Raw genomic sequence first — 21314 nt, forward strand, 5'->3', positions numbered from 1 at the left:
GCAGCCCGACAGTTTCAGCAGTGGTAATGCTGTGTGTTTTAGGCAGCTATTTTAAATCAAACATGGTCAAAATGACATTTGTTTTGCTATCATTGCTGAAATGTTACTCCTCTGATAAAATACCACTGTGGCAGTATTGGAGAACAAGTTTCTAGCTGGATGGTTCAATATTTATTAACAAACAGAGCAGTGTTGTTGGCGGATTTTACATTAGACACTCGTGTGACAGAATAGATATGGAGCACACTTATTTTACGTTTTACAATACTCAAAAAGAAAAGATAAAACGGAAAGAAAAAAGAAAACGTCTGGCTGCGTTTGAAGTGTGAGGGTGCCTTTTGGTATTAAATTGTTTCATCAGAAATTCAAAGTGAGGTCAGTTTCCAGTTTGGGGCTTCGGGAACAGTTTGTTCCGAGAAATGCTAAAAAAAGGAACACTTATTTTAGGGAAAGATTAATCACACCCTTTTTTTTCGGAAAGAATAAGGTTTCGAGTTGAATGAGGTTTGAGACACATAACAGGAATAATGTGGGGGTTGGTGGCACATAAAGGAAAAAATAAGTGATTCCGTAAAGTTCATGAATGCATTATCGATTAAAGGGCATAACCATCAATAAGACAGCAGTCAAAGCAACTGACATTGTATGACAACAATCATCATACATGAACCCTGAGATCGATGTGTAACAATCAAGGGACCCATTGCCTTCAAACAGTTGATGAGTCTTCTATGTTGCCAATACCATCAACAAACACCAGTTCGCTGTCATCATAATTTCCAATCGTTAAATCATGCTGGAACTGGAGAATGAGGCTGATATTGGGGCTAATGGTTAACCCTTTACGTTTCCTCATATCATTATCTTATGCAAAGTATTTTGGAGCAAATTTTTTGCAGCAGTTTCTTGAAGTTCTGCCAACACCCCGGAGGCTGACGCTACACAGAGCACACGGTATGCCGCCAGTAAGCAGGAAACATATCATCTATATTCCAGCTTCCATATAATTGGTATAGTTGAAAGAAAGAAATGTGCTCTCCTTCTCCAGCCACTATCCCTGATCTCAGCAGGATGCAGGAGCACTGTGTGTTTCTCTCCTCAGAATGCAGACAATAAAGAAAGTAATCCAAGAGAACCCGGACTGGTGTGTCTATGCTATCGTGTTGTTTACCACTTAAAGCATTTTCTTTTTCAGGAGTTGAGTTGTTTTGTTCTCATGAGTAATGTTGCAACTGTGGAACTGCCTAAGGGCCTCAGTGAAGGAGATACACTGTATCCTGCCGGTAATCATATGTATCCCAGCTGTTGAGGTTGATGTATTGGGACTCCCATCGCCGAACTTCAAGAAATGAGGAGCCAAATCACTGAGGAAGTGACAGCAAAATTTTATCATAACCTTTAGCACAGAGAAGCAATCAAATAAGACACTCATCTCCATAGGCATACACAGGTTTCTCCTTTGTGGCCAATCACTGTATGAATTTGGAAGTTGAGAAGTCGGAAAAAAACAAAACATTTACTGACATATCACACATATCTCCTGTCTCCCTCCCTTTAGCAGGATGCCTGGTGCAGGCGTAATTACATCGTCATGCAATCATGGGGGATTATGAAATCTTCATGACAATGAAAATTGGTGTCAAGAGACCTAATTGACTGAAAAATTGCCTCCGCCTAACAACTACAGAAGTGCTTGGAATTGCCTGGAGTGACAAGCTTCATTCCCACAGTATACTGTAGTTTCAGGACTTGAGCAAAATGTAGAGCTCTTCAAAATTAGATCATGGTCCTCACATGAGTGGTATGATATAAAAACAAATGTGGTACCCATAAAATACTAATACTTAGTAGGTACCGGTCTACAATGATTAATTGTGAAAGAATCAGAAGAGATGTTGGGGGTAAGAGGGTCTTATTATTATTTAGGTAATAATAATTATTATTATAAGACACAAAGTCACTTTTTGTCAAAAGCAGATCCTGAGGAGATATTCACTGATTTTGATTAAAAAAAATATTTGACAACAAGCATTCGCCAGAATCGCTTGCAACACATTTGAGAATCACAGTTTCTCAAATGAGTCCTGCCTGTTACAGTAGGACAGACAGGGACTATGTGGTGCAGCCACATTGCACTTTGTTATCCAGCTAATTTAGAATTCAATCCTCAAGATTAATTTCAGACCAACGTGTACGTGTGCCGTCAGAGCAATGATCCTTATCAAAACCTGCTGCATGGCCGCTGTAAGTCAACTGGTGCCTTTAATTAGATTTCAGATTGCCCTGTTAGACATTTCCACACTTTCTATCTGCATGCATTCAGATGAAATGATTCCCAATCTCTGAAATGAAATAATCTAAATAAGTATTTGCAGACTATGCCTCTATGTTGTGTAATGATTCCCCACCTGTTTGGAGATGGGGAAACTGCACAGCATGGGACTGATCTTCACGGAGATTAGAAATAAGACTCCTGTATTAATGAGATCAGAGTGAAAATGCCATCCCCTGCGGATGCATAATTACGGGAAATGAGGTCTGACAGCAGTGATGATTAAACTTTAACCATCAAATAATACAATACAATACAATACAATCACCAGAGCATTAATCTTTTATTATTTTCACCATTGATAAATCTGTTGCTTCTAATATTTAATCAACTGATTCAGTGTTTAGTTTTTAAAATGTAAACAAAAATACATCACTATTTCCAGGAAACCCAAGTTCCTTGTTTTGTCCCATTTCAATGAAAATTGGGAAAACTAGCAAATATTCACCAATGGGAAGCTGCAGCCAGAGTGTATCTTTTCCATTCATAGTTACCAGAGGATTTCTGCTGATCCCAATCATTTCCCTCAGACTCCACCAGGAGATTGCCCTTTTGTTTTTTGAGGTGAAATATCTCGATAACTATTGGATGGATTGCCATGATATTTTCTGGGTGAATTCAACAACTTCTGTGATCCTGAAACCTTTCAACTATCACCATCATCGGGGTCAAATTTTGATTTGACATTAGCCCCCATTGTTGTTTTTGTTAAATGCTAATTGGAAAATATTAGCATGCTAACATCATAAGCTAAGATTGTGTAAATGGTAAACAGGTGACTTGGTAACATCAGGAATTCAGCAGTGGCAAACTGTGAGCATGTTAGCATCCTGACATAATGACATTAGCCCTCTAACTTTAGTCTTAGTCTTGCTCGTTAATAACTACCAATTTTATGTCAAACAACTAATCAAATAACTAATCATTTTAGCTCATATGGAAACATTCAGACCAGCTATACAGTAGAACACAGTAAAGACACACACACACACACACACACACACACACACACACACACACACACACACACACACACACACACACACACACACACACACACACACACACACACATACAGTTTTTCATCATGCAATCATACCAGAGCTATACTGTCCAATTTACAGTTGGAACACCTTGGATTGGAAGCAGATAAAAGTACAGATATCAGATGAGATCAGTGCTGAGGGAAAATCAATCAATGGATGACTCCTTCACTTCAATAAAGCACATACAAGCCCCAGACATTTCATTAAAAAGGGACTGACTGATGTGGGTCTGGATTGTGGCCGCAGCAGAGAATAGCAGGGAATCACATCATCAAATCACACGACCATGAGCTCCGTCTCTGGAGGTTTGAAAATAAACACAAGGGCCAAATTGGAATGGGGTATATGGTTTGAAAGACTTTTCAATATATTATATTAAATCTGAGGGGACTTATCCATATCTCCTCCATGTGCTCATCTGTTTTACAACACGTGTGTCCTTGGTCCTGACTTTATCCGGCAAAAGCAGATTGATTATGCATAAGAAGAAAAGGGAGACTGTCTGTAATCTCTTTACTCTCCGTGCGAATAATAAAAAAAGTAATGTATGTTAATTTGCTGCTTGTTTGAATTCCTATGCAGCTCTTGCGCTTTCGCTGTCTACGGAAAACATACACGTGTTACAAAAACATACTGTATATGTACCAAATCGTTGAGAAAAAGGGCGAAAAACGGATTGCCAGGGGATAATTTGTGTTGTCATACCATACACCCTACAAGGACATACTGTATATTCACCCTTTAACCAAGACCTGCACAGGACACAGGCTGAATCTCACCCTCGTACTTGTATATAGAAGAAAAGGCTTAAGATGACAGAAAGAGGTAGATTTCCCCTGATGGTTGCTAGGCCACCGGTATCAAGGTGTTTATTGCCGACTTAATAATGTGTGAGAGAAGTGAAACTCATTATTTGGCCCTTGGACTGTGTGAGCCATATATTTTTATGGGAAGGAAAATACTATTTAATTCCCTTGGGGAGGAGAGGAGGAGGGGAGATGTGGACAGCAATAAGTGGACTAAGAAAAGAACAGGGCATTGTGAATGATGTATGACATGTAGGCGCAGAGTAAGGGAAGTATTTGAGGTAATGGTCAGCAGGGATCAGTGGTGGAATATCATAAGATAACATGAGATCTTTAGTCTTGAAAAACAAGTTAAAACACTAAAATGTTACACATTATGCATCAGTAATAATGATCCTTACTATAAAGTGACACTTAAAGGAGAAATGTTGATGCATTAGTTTTTATATCTTACACTTCAAGTGCATTTAGCTAATGATAGCCTATTTCTGCACATTTACTCAGAGGCACATTTGAGTGTGTGTTCAGAATTAGGAAAAGAAGAAAAAAGAAAACAAGAAGCAACTGTTTTGGAAGTGTTAATGACCTGCAGGGAGCAGGTCATTAACCCCGGGGGACTTTTCCAAAAGGTGTATGTTGAGGGGGTTTATAAAACACAGGCAGCTATGGGTGCCCAGCTCCAGCGCTTGTCTGCCGAGGGTCAGACTGGCGAGCGCACTGTCCGTGTGAAGGGGGGGAGGAGCTTGTTACAATGGGGCGCCGAACGACGCATCAGTCCCGTCACAACCTCCAGGTTTTCCTCAAGCAGCCGGAGCGCCAGTAGCTTCACCTGTAGTGTCACTTTCAATAGCACGACGCTTGGATTTAACAACAAAAAGTCAGATAAAATCAATTAAGTTTGACCGAAGCCGCATGGATTCAGATCGTCCGTGCGACATAGGTAAGGCAGTTTTCCTGATTCCATAAGGTCATTAAGTTAATGACATTTTTATGTCATTTTTTTTTACATGAAAAATGTGTTTTTTGTTCCGCCTGTGCGTATTGGATACATTTGGGAGCAGACGCATTTGGTTCAAGTGAGTCAGTTGTAATCAAGAAGCAAAGAATGATTTAAATAATGATCAGATCTTGCTGTGATTTTCACAAGTCTATTACAACCATATCCGTGTGATATAATACCTTACTGCACAGCCTGCACATCTCAGAACTCCTTACAAGTTAACATTGGCCACATTTGTAAAACATCCCTCTGAATTCTGTTTTCTTCTCGTTAAATGAACTTAGATAGAGATAGAAACACCGCGTCTTCACAGAGAGAGAGGTTTTCTTGCGACTTAAAGTGCTTTATTTTATTAATTTATTTTTTCCAGGAAAAAAAGGGGATTTGCTCTAAATAACGATGCATCTCACGGCTGTCGTCTTAATCCTGGTCGTGACAGGCATCGTCAAAGGTAATCTGAGATTTTTGGACATCTGACAGACACAAAGAGATTTTACTTCATGTTAAAAATAATTTAAAAGAAAATCTGTCGGAGCCGATACACTGTCTGCGTGGAAGGAAAGTATAACAAATTAATATTTTATTGTTCTGAATGTTTTATGATTTTGTTTGTTTGGATTTTTTTGACGCAAACATGCCTCTGTCCTTATCTTTCTGTCTCCAAGGTTGGGAATGCAGCGAGGGTTGCAGCCCAGAAAATGGGTTTTGTGAGAAGCCAGGGAAGTGCAGGTACAAAAATAACCTCAGATTCCTGTGTAGATTATGACTTTAAACCCCGAGGGGCTTCGCAACCTTTTCCCCCCCATACATTGCTCGATATGTGAATTAGTTCCGAGAAATGAATCGCCATCCAGCCTAGTGATTGTTTTTTTCTAGACTGGTTTGGCGCTTGTATTGTGTTCAGTAAAATGCATTGTTCTCTTAAAAGATAGCTCAAAAGCTGATGGCTACAAAAAATGCCTGGTTTGAAACTGTTTTCTGGCAAATGTTGCTGTAAATACTCTTTAGAAAAAAAGACTGTATTCCATCACTGTAAGTATTGAACCAGTTCCTGCATAATCATAAGGACTTTCACTTTAAAGCACATGCAGACATTATGGGGATAGGAGCTGGTCTTCAAAGCTCTTTGGTTGTGTATTAATAGCATAGATAGTAGATTAATAGTCCAGAATGGTCCTCTTTCCCCATGCTCTCAGGTGTAAACCGGGATGGCAAGGAGAGAACTGTGACCAGTGCGTGCCCTTCCCTGGCTGTCTGCACGGAGCGTGTGAGAAGGCATGGCAGTGCATCTGCAAGGAGGGCTGGGTCGGCAGTCTGTGTGACCAAGGTGAGGCTCCACCACAAACATATCCTCTCTCTACCCACCTTATTACACCTTCTGCCACCCTACATATGCTGGTACACTCACAGGTTGCCCCTTAATAAAGCCACTGTCTGGAGAATAAAGTGAATGTATTTTTAGACGGCCAAGGATAGAGTCGAACAGACGTGGCTACAGGTTTAAAAAGAGCTGGGTCAATGATGAACACTGAGGCCACAGAATAACCGCAGAATAACTGGTAATGAACTGAAATGTGTGTGCCATTGAGCAAGGCACATGAGAATGAACTCAAAATGGCTCAAAAGTGATTTGAATTCCCATATGTATTCCAAGTGCTCATATTTAAATTGATGCACTTAATTAATCATTCCTATACCTACAAAGAAGGTTATGCCATGCAAATTGACTTGGTGTCCCCCTCAAGGAAATGAAGCAACAATGAGGAAGGATTAAGATTATTTTGGCCTCTGGCTTAGTTTGACCTTCTCACCAACTCACATCTCTTATTCTATCGAGCGTATTATGAGCTGCTTGCCTGTGTCAAAAACGTGGTTGGTTATGTTCTCTGTGTCAAGATGCTGCTGTGTGAGTGAGAGTGGAATCAAAGGGAATCATGCAGAGAAGCAAAGAGAGACAGAGGGAGGGAGAGAGAAAGAGAGAACACAAGATCTAAAAAAAGATTTTTTTTTTCTTTTTAAAAATGTTTTCTCTTTGAACTATAGATTCTCGTCTGTGCTCATCCAGGCCTTGTGCTGGTAATGCCACCTGCATAGAGACAGGAGAGGGGGGATACCTGTGCATTTGTCCTCACGGCTACGCTGGGGAAAACTGCCACCTGAAGCAGGGACTTTGTCTCACCAACGGGTAACAGCACCTTTATATTTGAGTATTTAATTCATGTTAAAGGGAATAGCTGATAATTTACAGCTTCATCTCCATTTTGTTTATCATTAGGAGCAATCATCAATACGTGCTGCAATGTCTGTCAGCTCCCTCTGTATCCCCGACACATAATCGAAGCCACCCCACACTGTGGCCAGTGTATACAGTATGTAACGGTTGGTTACGTTGGAAACCCAGGTTCTCTGAGTGGAGAGACTATCTCTCCACCCTACATATTCCATATGTAGGGTGGAGAGATAGTCTTGACACGATAGAGAACGTCTAAGGCTAGGCTGTAAACAGAGAAAATACAGCACAGTTCTTTTTCCCTTACTGCACAAAATGTAACCAGTGTTTTGCACATTGAAACACTTGCTTTGATACAATCCCCCAATGAACACGAGCAATTTGCAAGTTTCCAAATGTGTGATGGAAAACTTGAACACAGCTCAAAACTTGTTATTCTGACTCGGAAAGTTGACTTTTCTCTGGGGACAGACTTTTCCGCTGTTTGGCTCAATGAAACTGCATGATGGCAAACAAGAACATAGTGTTGATAGGGAAAAGCACCAACAAAATGATACCTGCCTTTGAATAAAAAGGTGCAATTTTTAAGTGCAGCTGACAAGATTGGAAAAATTAATGTGAACTGCAGCCTTGTTGCTATTGCTTCATATTGGTACATTCATTTCAAAATTATTTAGTAATTTTTGCAAAGCATTGCAAATAGTAAAAGCAGAATTCTGCTGCGCTCACATAGCCAAAACAAATAATTTTCCTGCGGCCTTAGTATTTACTTTAATGACTTTAAACACAAGAATCCTCTACATTAGAAAAAAGGAACGGTAGAGAATGAATCCCCCAGCTTCGCCCTGTCATGAAAACATCGGCAGTCGTGTTTCTTGTGCTCTTCCCCTGTTGAATCCCTGTAGCTGGTACTTTGAGGACACACCTGATGAGAGCTTTGCATCTGTCAGTATCCCACAATTTACTGCTCCCAAGGCCATAGTTTAATGATACATTACACAGTCTTCGCCTCACATATTGTGGGGAAATGCCATATTACCATTACCTCATTACTAAGAAGTGGCCTCCAGGTGGGGATAAATGTGTTGATAAAAACATCACATGAACTGAACTGTGTAAGTGTGAAAGTGTAAGGAGGCACTGGGGACTGCAAACTAATATAGCAAGGTATAGACTACACTGTTTATGGTCAATATAAAACAAAACATCATATAAATACAGAATTATATGGATATACAATATTTGCCATTTACCAGGTTGATTGTGTGGCACGTCTTGATATGTTGTATTGAATTGTCGATGCTGTAAAATTTGTAATCATGACATTTACAGAGTGAACCCCATTTACTGTTGACATAAGGCCATTGGAGGGCAATCCAATGGAAATGTTTGACATTAGGAGTTGATGAGGAACACAGAACGCGTCATTAGTTTTGCTCTCATTTAGACGAAATGAGGCGCAGGTTCAGCCAGGCCATTCCTGTCCTCTGAAGTACCCACCTTCATGGACCACAAATCGCTGAAAGCTTCTCACAATTTAAAAACAGCAAAAGAATCTCTGAAAAGCAGGATTTTTACAGACCATTAAAAGTTATCATTCAAAAATAATCCACAACAAACATACGGCGGATTGGTCCTTTAAACTCTAGAGATCGTCTGATTGTCTTCCTTTCCACTGCTGGATCACAAATAGAGCGGATCCGTGGAGAAATTCTCCTTGCTCCAGCAGACACATACGAAAGACCCTCTTGGGACGCAGCTTGCTGACACAGTCACAAGAATTTGTGGCCCAGCATGATTGTTATCTGTCAGGCAGACTTGTTATTAAAACACCTAGAGAATTCAATAGCCTTCAACTCAGTCACAGCGAACTGACAGCTCTGAGCTCTCCTCCTCCTCCTCCTCCTCTTCCTCCTGAGAAAATAACTAATAATTTCAGTCTTATTATAAATGTTCACAGTGAGACGAGTGGAGCTTCTCTTGTATGCCAGAAAGATTCATCTTCATTAAAAAAACGCCTTCACAAGGTTTCATTATTCGGCTCCTCTGTGAGACACCAGAGATATCTATAAAGTATGCTGGAGCAATTATTCTTTCGGCTCGCAGAGACAGTGTCATGGACTTGTGTAGGCTAATCCCTATCAAAGATATTGATTGTTTTTATCCTGGGATTTCATCAGTGCACTTAGTTTGTGGAGCTTGGCTGTATTGATCAGATATTCTGCACATGAGAGTACAGAGACATAACTGCAGAGGAGAGAGCCGATACTACTTCCATGTCTTCTTATTGGTATAGATTTTTAATTTGCAGAAAGTGAGCCACACACCGTTTTTAATTAGGGCAGGTCAAAATGACGGGAATCTACAGTATATGACAACAAGTAATACATTAATCTTAGAGGATATGGCAAGTTTTTGCAAGTATTCATTAAAACTCATCAGATTTATATTCAATAAAATGAACTTTGTTCCACTGTTATGAAATATTATAGCAGGAAATTATTTTGACCTGTTATAAAAAACAAAACCTCAATAACGATTGACCTTTGAATTACAATTACAAAATTACAGTTTTCTTGAATGAATGAATCTGAGAAAAGGAGTTTGTGATCATATCATCACAATATGGTGTATGTTACACTATAATATCAGAAGGATAGCACAGTTAGATTTTATTTTGGTCTCTGTTGGAGAAATTATGACAGATCTTTTATGTCATGCAAGACAGGTTTTAAACATACCAAACAAATCTAAGATGAATCGTTTAACAGCCATCACTTTACCAAGAGTTTAAAACCCCTCTGTTTGCTGCTTTAAAAACTGTAGGGGTGTATAAGCGTAGACATAGCTAGAACTGCCTTCTAGCAGGGGAGCTTTTACTAGGAAATAATTTCAGAGCCAAAGCTGTGAGCTGATATTTATCGTTCAATAGTTTTTTGTGCAATTACTGCCTGACCTTCTTTAACTAAATATTTGTATTGTTATGTTTTATTGGAATAGGGAAAGCTTCTTCTCATTTAGACCTTCATCAGAGCCGGCCCAAGCCTTCAGGGGGCCCTAAGCGTAATATGATTAGGGGGCCCCTCTCCAATGTTAGCGCTGCTGAAACTATAGATCTTTGTTAAATATCATTCACCCAGTGTTTTCCGCTAGTGCCTCCACTGTGCAGCTGTGCGAAAATATTAGACAGCGGAGATTCAGACCCTCCTAGGGGGTCCGGGGGTATGCCCCCCGGGAGATTTTTTTAACCTTTTTAAAGTGAAATGCATGAATCTGTTAGCCTGGCATTCACAGACCTGCCACTAGGCGCGTGTTGGTCTGGACACGCTCCGTTGAAGCTTTATCAAGAAAGCCAGAAATCTGGCTGGTGGTTTCAATTGGTTCTATCTAATATGGGCGCGCCAGAGCCCTTTATATGGTGCTCTGGGGAGGACGTAACCGGATGACGACAGTGACGTGCATGCGACGTCGAAGCCGTGATAGTAAACATCAAATATGGCTGCGGATATGTTGTGTGAGTTTGAGACTGCTTTGGCCTCGACCCTTAACGATTTGGAAGACGGCACTCAAATCTTTCATTAGCAAGTAAGTGGAATGTTCTATTTTGCCGACCGACAACGGCAAACGTTTAATTTAACAGTTTAACAGCTGTTCGCTAAACGAAAGGGGCTTACGTCGCCTTGTGCATCGCTCTGATTGGTTGTAGTGCTATCCAACTGCGTGCAGTGGCATTTGAAATGCACGAGTAGGAGCCGCCCCTTGAGTTGGAAATTACTATTGATCGTTCAAGATATCAGGGTCTGGATTTCCAGGCTATGAATCTGTTGCACTTTGAGAGGAAAATTAAGAGGCTAAATCTGAGAAATTTTGTGTGAACAAATAATTTGGAGATACTGGGTCAGATGAATTAGAAGCTATTGAAGAAGGACACATGGATTTTCCACAAAAATATTAAGATAAAATTAAATATTATGGATGGTCCTCTGGTTTGGGCTTGGAGCTATTTTTCTTTTACGGGACATATTTCTCTGTAATATAATGAATGCATTTAAATGCAGTGAGAGGAACGAAGCAGAAGAACTCTGTTGTCCAGCTACTGTATCTTTTTTTCCACAGACAAGGCTGAAATAGGCTATAGACTATACACAGTGCATGGGCAACTGAGGGTAGCCCCATTTCCAATTGTTTCTAAATAAACTCAATACACACTGTGCATGGATGTGAACGTGACGTGATCAGTTAACCTCGGATTACCTTCCAGATGAACTGATTACATTTTTAGGCTATTAATTATCTTGACCAAAACATTGTATTCCTTTTTTTGTATGATAACTCACATTTGCATAATATGATGTTAATATCAAACACACATGGCGGTCGGGGGCCCTAAGCGACCGCTTAGTTCGCTTATGCCTCGGGCCGCCTCTGACCTTCATTTCCTTTGAGAAAACTAGAAAATCACTTAATTTAGAAATGCCTATTTTTGACTGAACAAATTATCTACTTGTGAAACTTAATGTGTTAATGTAATCAATGCAGCACTGAGGCCACATAAGCAGGCGGAGTCATTAATACATCATTATTCTAAATCAATGGGCCCCAGGGCACTGCTTTGAGGGATTCCACAAATTATGCCTTTAGGACTAGAAAGCTTCCCATTAACATCCATCTCATCACATCTATCTCTACAAGAGGATTGGACCCATTTGATAGCAGCTCTATTAACACAAGACACAATATGTTGTAGTAAAGTTGTGTATTAGATAGCAAACCCTGTTTCCCCTGCTGTGTATTCACATTGTTTTGCTCTGTCCTTCAGCTTTCCTTGTCAGAACGGAGGCACATGCACAGATGCAAATCACTCAGCTGCTCCCTCTTCCTGTCAATGTCCCCCTGGATTTTCTGGAGACTTCTGTGAGATCAGCGTTGACAGCTGCAAGCCTAACCCCTGCCTCAACGGGGGAAACTGCACAAGCCACAGTCTGGCCTTCACATGCGTCTGTCCACATGGATCCACTGGTTTCACCTGTAACGACACCACCAGCCTCTCGCCCTGCGCCAGCAGGCCGTGTGCCAACAGGGGCACGTGTGTTGGTCAACCTGATGGAACCTTTCGGTGCATTTGCCAGAAATGGTTTACAGGGCCCACGTGTTCCCTGCAGCACCGGCCCAAAGCCAGGTCCAAGCAGGTCGTCACCAGGCCAGTGGACCACAGAGTGTTTGCGCTGACACCGCAGCACTACTCCCTCCCCGCTCACACCTTCCACAAGCTTCTCACACCGCCGGAAAGAGACCTGCTCAAGATCACCCTGAAGGAGACGGTCCACTCACAAGGCATCCTCGTCACCCACGGTCAGCTGGTCTGCTTCGGCATGCTGGCCCTGCTCACCTGCCTGGTCATCCTGGGCACTACGGGGATTGTGTTTTTTGGCCGCTGTGAGACGTGGATGGCTAATGCCAAGTACAGTCAGCTTGTTCGTCAGCAAAGGGAACACCTGCTGAGAGAAGCCGGTGGCACGAGCCAGGAAGAGCCGGAGCACTCTGTGAACATCATCCTGCCGGAGAAGATTAGACTGACCAGCTTTGGGAGACACTACACCTCTATCTGATTCAATCTTCTCTCCCTCTTCCCCTCACCCTCTGGAAAGAGTTAAATATATATATATATATATATATATATATATATATATATATATAAATATCATGAAGGAAATGATATAACTGTTGTACAGTTGAGTTAATAATGGGAGAGATACTGGACTAGAATGTATTCAAATGTATAGTCTACTAGACTGAGTGGACAACTACGACACTGGATTGTAAATTTAATATTGAAAAACTGCCGGTTAAAATGTGTACAATTATAAAAGATGTTCTATCATATAGCACTTTGATGGCTGGTAAAATATGTTATTGTGTTGTATTTCTTAAGGCCATTGTTGACTAAATTATGGTTCAACCTCTTTGTAACACGGAATACAAACATGGTTCTAATGTATTTAACAAAAGCAGAAATTAAGTTAGAAGCGTTAAAAGTATCCACATGCAACCTCGACTGCTTTCTCCTAGCATATGTAATTAAACTTAGTCATCATACCATTGATTCCTAAAGGTGCTCCAAGGAACTTACAGTTTGTGTTCATTCTTGCACCCCTTTGGACAAAAGCGGTAGTGTTTTGAATACGCCAGCAGTTGTTTCTGGTTGAGCGGACCCATTACAAAGGCATTATTACTGATGTTCTTGTTTGTTACATGTAATTTATGATCATCAGAGGAAAAATTTGACTTTCAGAAATATTTAAAGGTTCCTCGTAGCACCTTTAATTTCTAAATAAATTGTACTCAGATTGTATTACTATGCCTCAGGCTGCAATGATACATTGACAAGTTGTACAAATTAGCAACTATTTTAATTCATATTTTTGACAAAAGATGTCAAACAATTGAGGTTTCAGTTTCTCAAATGTGAGGATTTGGTGCTTTTATTTGTCATGATAGTAAAAAATTAATATATTTGGGTTTTGAACATAAAAGTGCAATCCAATTATAGGAGGCAATCTTATGTATATGCACACTTTGTATTTCCATCGTCATCTATTTTTCCATGAATATACAAAAATATATAAATCTAATTTGCAGATTTTGGGGATCTGGGTAGCCCTCAAATCTCTACTGTAATGCCTGTTAAATGCTATTGGTTTGTCTCTCGGCTGCCCACTCCTGCTAGAAGGGAAAGTACTCTCATGAATATTGAATGTGTGGAAAATCAGAAAAACACATTACCCATATTTACATGCTTACCCAGTCAATATATATTTAAACAGTTGGATCATATTGCATTTTATATAATACATACAATATTCAAATTGAATGTATGGTGCGAGGATTATTGTGATTTTTAGAGGGGAAGAATTATTTTCTTCACTCCTACTATCAGAAATTTCTTTCAGCCTCCATTCAGCACATAAGGAGAGTCTGTTAATGTGGTGGGTGTTTATAACTGTTCCCTGGTGGTTATCTTGTGCTCATAACCAAGTCGTGCATTAGATGTGCAGAATTAAAGATTTAAAAACAACACAGTATAACACATTTCTATCGGGGGAATGTAGTGACTGACCGTATGGTACTTATCGTCTGTTCATTGCTTGTAATAAAACATGTATATTACGACGATCCTATTTTGTCTGTCAATCTGTCCTGCTCAGGAATTCCATATCACTGGATTGTTATTGATGTTCTCTCTATGAGATGCTGTTATCTTGACACTAGAAAAGAATATCAAGGAAAATATATGTCAGATGTTTCCTAGTATGAAATCCAACCGATGCACACGCTTCATGCTCGATCACCTACCGCTTCTGAAACCAGTTGAACATCTGCTGTGCTGAATTGCGATTCTCCCCTGGGCCAACTCACCGATTATCTATACAATTATAACTGACTCTTGTCTTGTCACTCAGGCACATCTCTACTTCCGATAATGGTGTGACAGTTTCAGAAAGCAGTCTCTGGCTCCACCTTGTGGCGACACATGTCTACATCACTAGGATCTGCATCTAGATCTTGATGTAGAAATACAGCTCAAATTCAGAGTAAAGTCAAATAGCTACATTTTTCCCTAAGAGGAAGCCTGTTGTTTTATCTCATTTTACAAACAAAACATAAATAAATACTCGGGACCCAAGAGGGAGGGGAATAACAATGATATTTTAACAGTAAAATGATATAGAACATACTTGAGAACAAAATGATTTGTATTGCATGTAGGAAAACAGTAGTGTTCTTGAGAAACCTTGTGTTCGTGTTTAGTGCAGGTGGATTTGTACTCTCACTGGCTTGCATCCTACTCAGTGTATTATTGAAGTTTACCACATAACACATTATGATCTCTGGATATTAAAGGCCCTGCACACGCACAGAGTTGATTCAATTACTCCAGCCCATTAGATGTTAGCCCAGGTACATGATGAGATCAGCTAAGCCGAGAATTACCTGTTTCCGCTATGACAAACGGGACAAGGCTTGTTTTCTGCAGGTCATGACTTTATCAACACCTTATGCTCTGTGAAGGATTAAAGTGGATTTCACCTTGTAACCAGAAACAATAAATCTCTCTGAGATCCAGGCACTGTCTGTGAGGGATGGGACTGACCTCAGGTCTAAAAGCCAACCTTAGTGTTTGGGGTTGTAAGTTGTCCCATCTCAACAAAACCAAAAGAAGGGTGAGGGAGGTGTCAATCAAGCACAGCTCCTAGTACCTTTGACAAGTTGTGTAGTCTCAGAGTATGACCACAAGGTGGCATCCGTCTAAAAGGAGACAAGCCCAGGTGGGCTGCAGCCAAGAGCTCGGCATGATGCGATGCCTGACACTTTACTGAAAACGCTGCATTCGTTTTTTAAAGTAAATTGTAAGCAATTGCAGAGAACGACCACGTTCATAACAGGTCATTTCAGTTGTGTTTGCATTTTTTCCGTTGACCATTTGGGAGGCAATTTGTGTTGTTTTTTGTGCTACATCCAACTATTTCTCACAAGGACTCAACTTTATTAGAAAATGTCTTGAGGGCTCCTGCTGTGTTGCCTGTTGACCTACAACAACAACAACAACAACAACAACAACAAACAATCTGACAGGACAGTAGATCTAAATAGCTGCTTGCAGTTACATAAAAAAAAAGGTTAAAATGTTGAACTGAATGTTACAGTTTTTGCCTAATGCTTGAACACTAACAGTGGTAGCTATGCCCAAAGCATCACAACCTCTAACTTTTGTGACCATGCCCTAAACACAAGCACCAACCAAACACAATAAGTGCTTTGCACTGTCTGAAATTCTCCAACACACTTCTTGCAAAACACTACACACTGTTTTTTACATAAGACACAATGTTCAAAAATGAAATCTATTGCAATCATTGGGAAAACACATCTATTTAAAATACAAAACACAACTAAAATTAGAAAAGCACACAGACTTACACACATGAAAAATAAAAAAAATAAAGCTAATTGAATACCAATCAGTGAGAGCCTTAGCATTACAAATATACCTCAGGTGAGCTCAGCTGCTTTGTGAGACAGTACAAGAGGCAGGGGAAGAGGACAAGAGAGAGACGCAGGAGGACAAGGACAAAGAAGGCAACAGACAGAGACAGGGTCACTATGGTGGACCATGTTATAGATCATGGCCTAACAATATAGGAGCCTGGGCAGAGAGTCCAGCTCAACTACACAGTAGCTCCATAATTACTGTAAGACATTTAGACTGGATATCAGGAATATTTTCGCCGTTGGTTCTCAAAGGATGACATTGCATGTGATGTCGATGAGGCGATGTGGCCAGACGCAAACAGGAGGCGGTATCCATAAAAGCATTCATAATCCACCCTCCCCATTCCTTACAACACTTTTTTTTTTACTGTAATTGTTTCAGAGTTCATAGAGACACACTGAATTGCTTGTTGAACTGCGATCCTACCTATTTGTTGTGTTTTTTTTATTTTTTTGGCAAAAACCACGAAATTGCAATATAAACTTTTTTTCAGAAGCTTTTCTATATTTTTCATGTGTCTAAATGAAAATGTAGTGGATCAATCTTTCCAAAAAATTCTTCAAAAGGTTGGATACGGCTAGCAAGGCGATATTTCCCCCGTTGCTTGGCAAGGGAGGACATTGCCTGTGACGTGGATGAGGTGATGTGGTCAGATGCCAACAGGAGACAGGATCCATAGCCGAAATGTCTTTCAATCATTCCCCTACACCACTATGTTTTGTAGAACATTCTAGTTGTACCATTTTTGTGTGTCTTTGTGTGTTTTTTTTTTTTACTTTTGCAAAAACCTGAAATGGCAAAATAAAATAAAAGATCTGAAGCGTTTACATTTTGTTTTCATGTGTCTAGATCAACTGTAGTATATCAATCTTTCACAAAAGAAATCTGTATGCGACTTTTAAAGTCAAAAACCATCCAAAGTACTGAATACAGATGTGTTTTGCATAAAGCACATCTGTGTGTTGTTGCTGTTTGGAAAGAGTAATTAAAAGGTGCATGTGTGTATTGTTTTGATGCTAAAACAGTTTTGAGATGGGATTGTTAGGTTTTGTTTCAAGAGTTTCATTTTGCCGTATAAGTTAGAAGTTTATCTCCATGTGCTTTGTCCTATTCGGCCTGTGTGTTAAGTTGACACAGTGGGCCAAAGTCTGCAACATGTGTGTAAGCAATCGGCAACAACTGTAATCAGCCTTCCCAAATTAAAGCTCCCGAATTAGCGTTTGATGCATAACAACACTAACAGTTCTCCAACGGTGTGTGTATAGTTGTTAATAATGTCCACAGTGTCAAAACCTCCCCAGTCTCCCCAGGTTTGAAACCTGTCTCCTTGGCCACGAAGAAGCTCAGGAGTTCATTTATAGCAATGTAAAGAGGAGCACAGTTAACTGTCAACTTGTTATAAGGGAATCAAACAGGTTTAACTGAAACCCTTTTTGTGTGCTGGGCCCCTCCAGTTCCAACCCATGGGAGACATTCATAAGTAGAGTAAAGGGGCCCTTACCTTCAAAGCTGACCAAGAGAAGTTAAAAAATTAAAAAAATAAACCTCCACTGCAGCAGACCCTATCAGGTTCCAAGTCATAAAACAAACCAGAACAGCAAAAGTTAATTCTCCCCTAGACTGAGACCTTTAACCCTTTGTTCCCGTCTGCCTCTCCCCTGAAAGACGAAACTCAACGTCTTTGGAAAACCACACATGGAAAGAATCCAGATCCAAAGAATTCCAGTTGGGTTTTTCTTTTGCAGGAGCGCACATATTTCATTTAGGCAGGTACGGTACCCCCTCCATCAGCTGTCAGCTCAACATAAATAATGTAGGTTTGTGTGTGAAATGTGTTCCAGATGAGCAGTAAAGTAAGGTCACTGTAAAACAGCAAGACTATTTTCTAACGGTGCAGCACACATTTCTGTTGTGTGGAATATCTATCATCCATGATAAGTTCAACCGAGGTGATTTTTTTAGGCCATGGCATTTCGAGCTCAAATGATTTTTCAAACTTTATTCAAAAGGAAGCGTTTGACTTGTTCCTATGACCTAAACTTGCCGAAGACGTAGCTTTATGTTGCTGTGTTGTAGAACAACATGTGGATATTGTGTGTCAAGGACAAAAAAAATGGCTGCAGCAACTGAGATTTTTCTCAATCTTGGACCAGACAAATACAGCACCCTGAGATCTACAGTAGAAGCACTTGGTGTAGTTTCCTGGCATGAAGTATTGTGTTCCCTGACCTATAACAAAAGCTTTCTCTCATTCCATCACAGTTTTACAGACACTTATTAAGAACATCAAGAGATATTTACAACAAACTCACATTTGTTTCACTGCTGTGATTCACAAGTGCCGTTTCTTGGTGAAATTCCCCTCTTCGACAACTATAAGCATCCTTGAATTGTCAATGCATTTGAGTTTGTAAAACCATTTGCTATTGTATCTGCAGTCATTTATGTCCCAGATATTGCCTCCTTGTTGGAGGTAACAGCTTTATATTCCCAAGCTGACTGTGAATAATGGGCAGCGTTGAAGCTGGAGACACAGGGAGCCAAGGCATCTGACAAGATGTTGCTCCACTTACAGCTCGTCAGTGTTATTATCCAGTCTCCTGAGTCATCTGTGTCTGAGGCAATGCCCCTCCTATTGTGTCTTTATCCTGTTGTTACCTTCTATTGTATATACTACGAAGCTGACTTTTTAAACAAATGTGCACTTTTGTTTTGCATGTTTTATACATGTTGACTTTTATACTCATTATTTTAGCTATTGTACTGAGGGCTCATGGGAGCAATTTTGTTTTCAAATACATCTTTGCTTTGGAGATTTTGGGAGATCATCCTCGTTGAAGTGATTTCATATTTTTCTGCTTCTCCATTCAAAATCAAACTCAGGATCTGCACCTCAGCAAGGACATTTTTAGCGGAATCAATTAGAAGCCTCTTCTGCTTTATTGTGTGGGAAATAAAACATTTATCCTTTTTGACTTATTACTACAAGACTCCAAATTACTGTAAAATCTATGCTATTCCAAAATATATATACATAATTCACACCAGCTCCAACACCTTTCATGCAAACAAATATGCAGTCTACAAAAATGTGCCTACTATTTTGTTTAAAAAAAAAGAGGCTTGCAATAAAGGAGTAGATCAAATAATTTTATTGTATGAAAAATATATCCATAAAACGGAACAATATTTACAAAACAATGGCTCAGGGCAGAGAGCAGCAGCTTCACCGTGATCTCCAGTTTGAAAAACATCAGTCACGGTTCTCTGGTTTCAGCCCGTTAAAAAACCGAACTTCACAATAACTGACGAGCACAGTGATGCGCACATCTCAAGATCCTGATTCATTTGAGGCGCTTTTACACAATGAGCATACATAGAAAAAGAAACTTTTGACAGACAAATACTTTTCGTCACAAACAAACGAACCTGTTTGTGGGTGGATCCTTACATGATGTGTGGATGTTCAATATGACATAAAGGAGCACATGGCACATCCTACAATGTTGGAAATAGGCCTAATTAGGTTACTTTAGTCTGACCATATAAAAAAATAAATACACCTATCCAATACACATTATTATCTAATTGTAGCTATAATACTGAAAAATCTGCAGCATTTTTGTTTAGTGATAGCAGCTCTAAAATAAGAGATTGAATCTAAACATTAATAACTAGATTATTAGGGTTTTCCAGCCTGTCTCTGTATTGATCCAGCCAGTCTCTGAGCTCCGTGATCCGATACCCCTCAGGTCCTCTGCCTCCCTGGTAAACTATCTTTCCCTCCTGCAGTATGTAAAGTCTGTCGAAATAAGCTCCGTACGCCGCGTTTGAGGAGTTTTCCATGCTGTCGACAACGACCAGGCAGCCGGGCACCTCCAGATGCATCAGCTGCGCAGCGTTGAGCCGGTCATCCAGGCACCGGTGTTTGGGGATCTGATAGGGCGCGTCTGTGCTCACCCAGCCGTCGGAGGGGTGCGCTTCCTCGATGTACACAACTACAGAGTCTGCTATATCTGCGTTCTGCTGCACGACTCCCTGGAAAGCTTTCAGACGCGCCATGAACGGTGGTCAGGTGCAGCTACCAAAGTTGAGGATGAGCGGTCTCTTTTCCTTTGCGTAATTGAGGATGCGGCTGCACCGCTGATTCTCTAGCTGAACGACTTCGGTGTTGGGCGCTCCTTGTCCGAGATGTGCCGCTTTCAGAAAGTCCAGTTTATGGCCGTGCCACACAGCCTTCAGCGACTCTAGGGTAAAGAGACGATTAGAGTCCGATATGCACAGAGGCGGATCGATGGCATCCCCCTCAGGCTCTTTCATCCTGAAGAAAACCCTTTTCCTTATGCATAAAAAGTCAAGCAGCCAAAACATGACCGCTGCCATCAGAAAACGGGGCAGCAATACGACACAAACTATTGCATTTTTAATAGCTTTAATAGTACTCATTATCACTTGCAATAACATCCCGAATGGTCTCACGCTGTGCCACGATCTGGTGGGTTGAAGTTGGGTTACTTGCGGCTTCTTCTCTTTTTATAGCACCGGCAGATTTGAATGAATCACACCCCGCCTCCAAACTGGGGCCGAGGCCTCACATGGTGGGGATTACCTTCTGTCAACTCTGTCAGCTTTGAGTAACAGCCAAATGCCAAGGGTGCAGGGCATGGTGCCAAACAGCAGTGCATTATTTAGAGATAATCGGTCATATGTTTTTATGATAGGATGATTGATGAACGTACACATCCAAATGTTTACATGTGTGATAATGTGCTACTCCGCTTAAAAGACTCGCCTGTAACTGCAACTGCGCTCATGGACTTAAGTCAAGTGAGATAACAGTAACTGTAT

General features: G+C 40.5%; 2 protein-coding genes across 2 annotated transcripts; one reads left to right on the forward strand and one right to left on the reverse strand.

The window, feature by feature from the left end:
• Positions 1 to 5583: 5583 nt before the first annotated feature.
• Positions 5584 to 13023, forward strand: dlk1 (delta like non-canonical Notch ligand 1; the record flags this gene model as incomplete). Its single annotated transcript, XM_080042290.1, has 5 exons — positions 5584 to 5635; positions 5850 to 5913; positions 6381 to 6511; positions 7228 to 7369; positions 12234 to 13023. The coding sequence occupies 5 exons, from the start codon at positions 5584 to 5586 to the stop codon at positions 13021 to 13023; spliced, it is 1179 nt and encodes a 392-aa protein (XP_079898416.1).
• Positions 13024 to 19858: 6835 nt separating this feature from the next.
• Positions 19859 to 20927, reverse strand: dio3a (iodothyronine deiodinase 3a). Its single transcript, XM_080041929.1, has one exon. The coding sequence runs from the start codon at positions 20910 to 20912 to the stop codon at positions 20127 to 20129; it is 786 nt and encodes a 261-aa protein (XP_079898055.1). The 5' UTR covers positions 20913 to 20927; the 3' UTR covers positions 19859 to 20126.
• Between the last annotated feature and the right edge of the window lie 387 nt (positions 20928 to 21314).

The sequence above is a fragment of the Ammodytes marinus genome (assembly GCF_949987685.1).
Source record: "Ammodytes marinus genome assembly, chromosome: 15".
Classification (NCBI taxonomy): domain Eukaryota; kingdom Metazoa; phylum Chordata; class Actinopteri; order Uranoscopiformes; family Ammodytidae; genus Ammodytes; species Ammodytes marinus.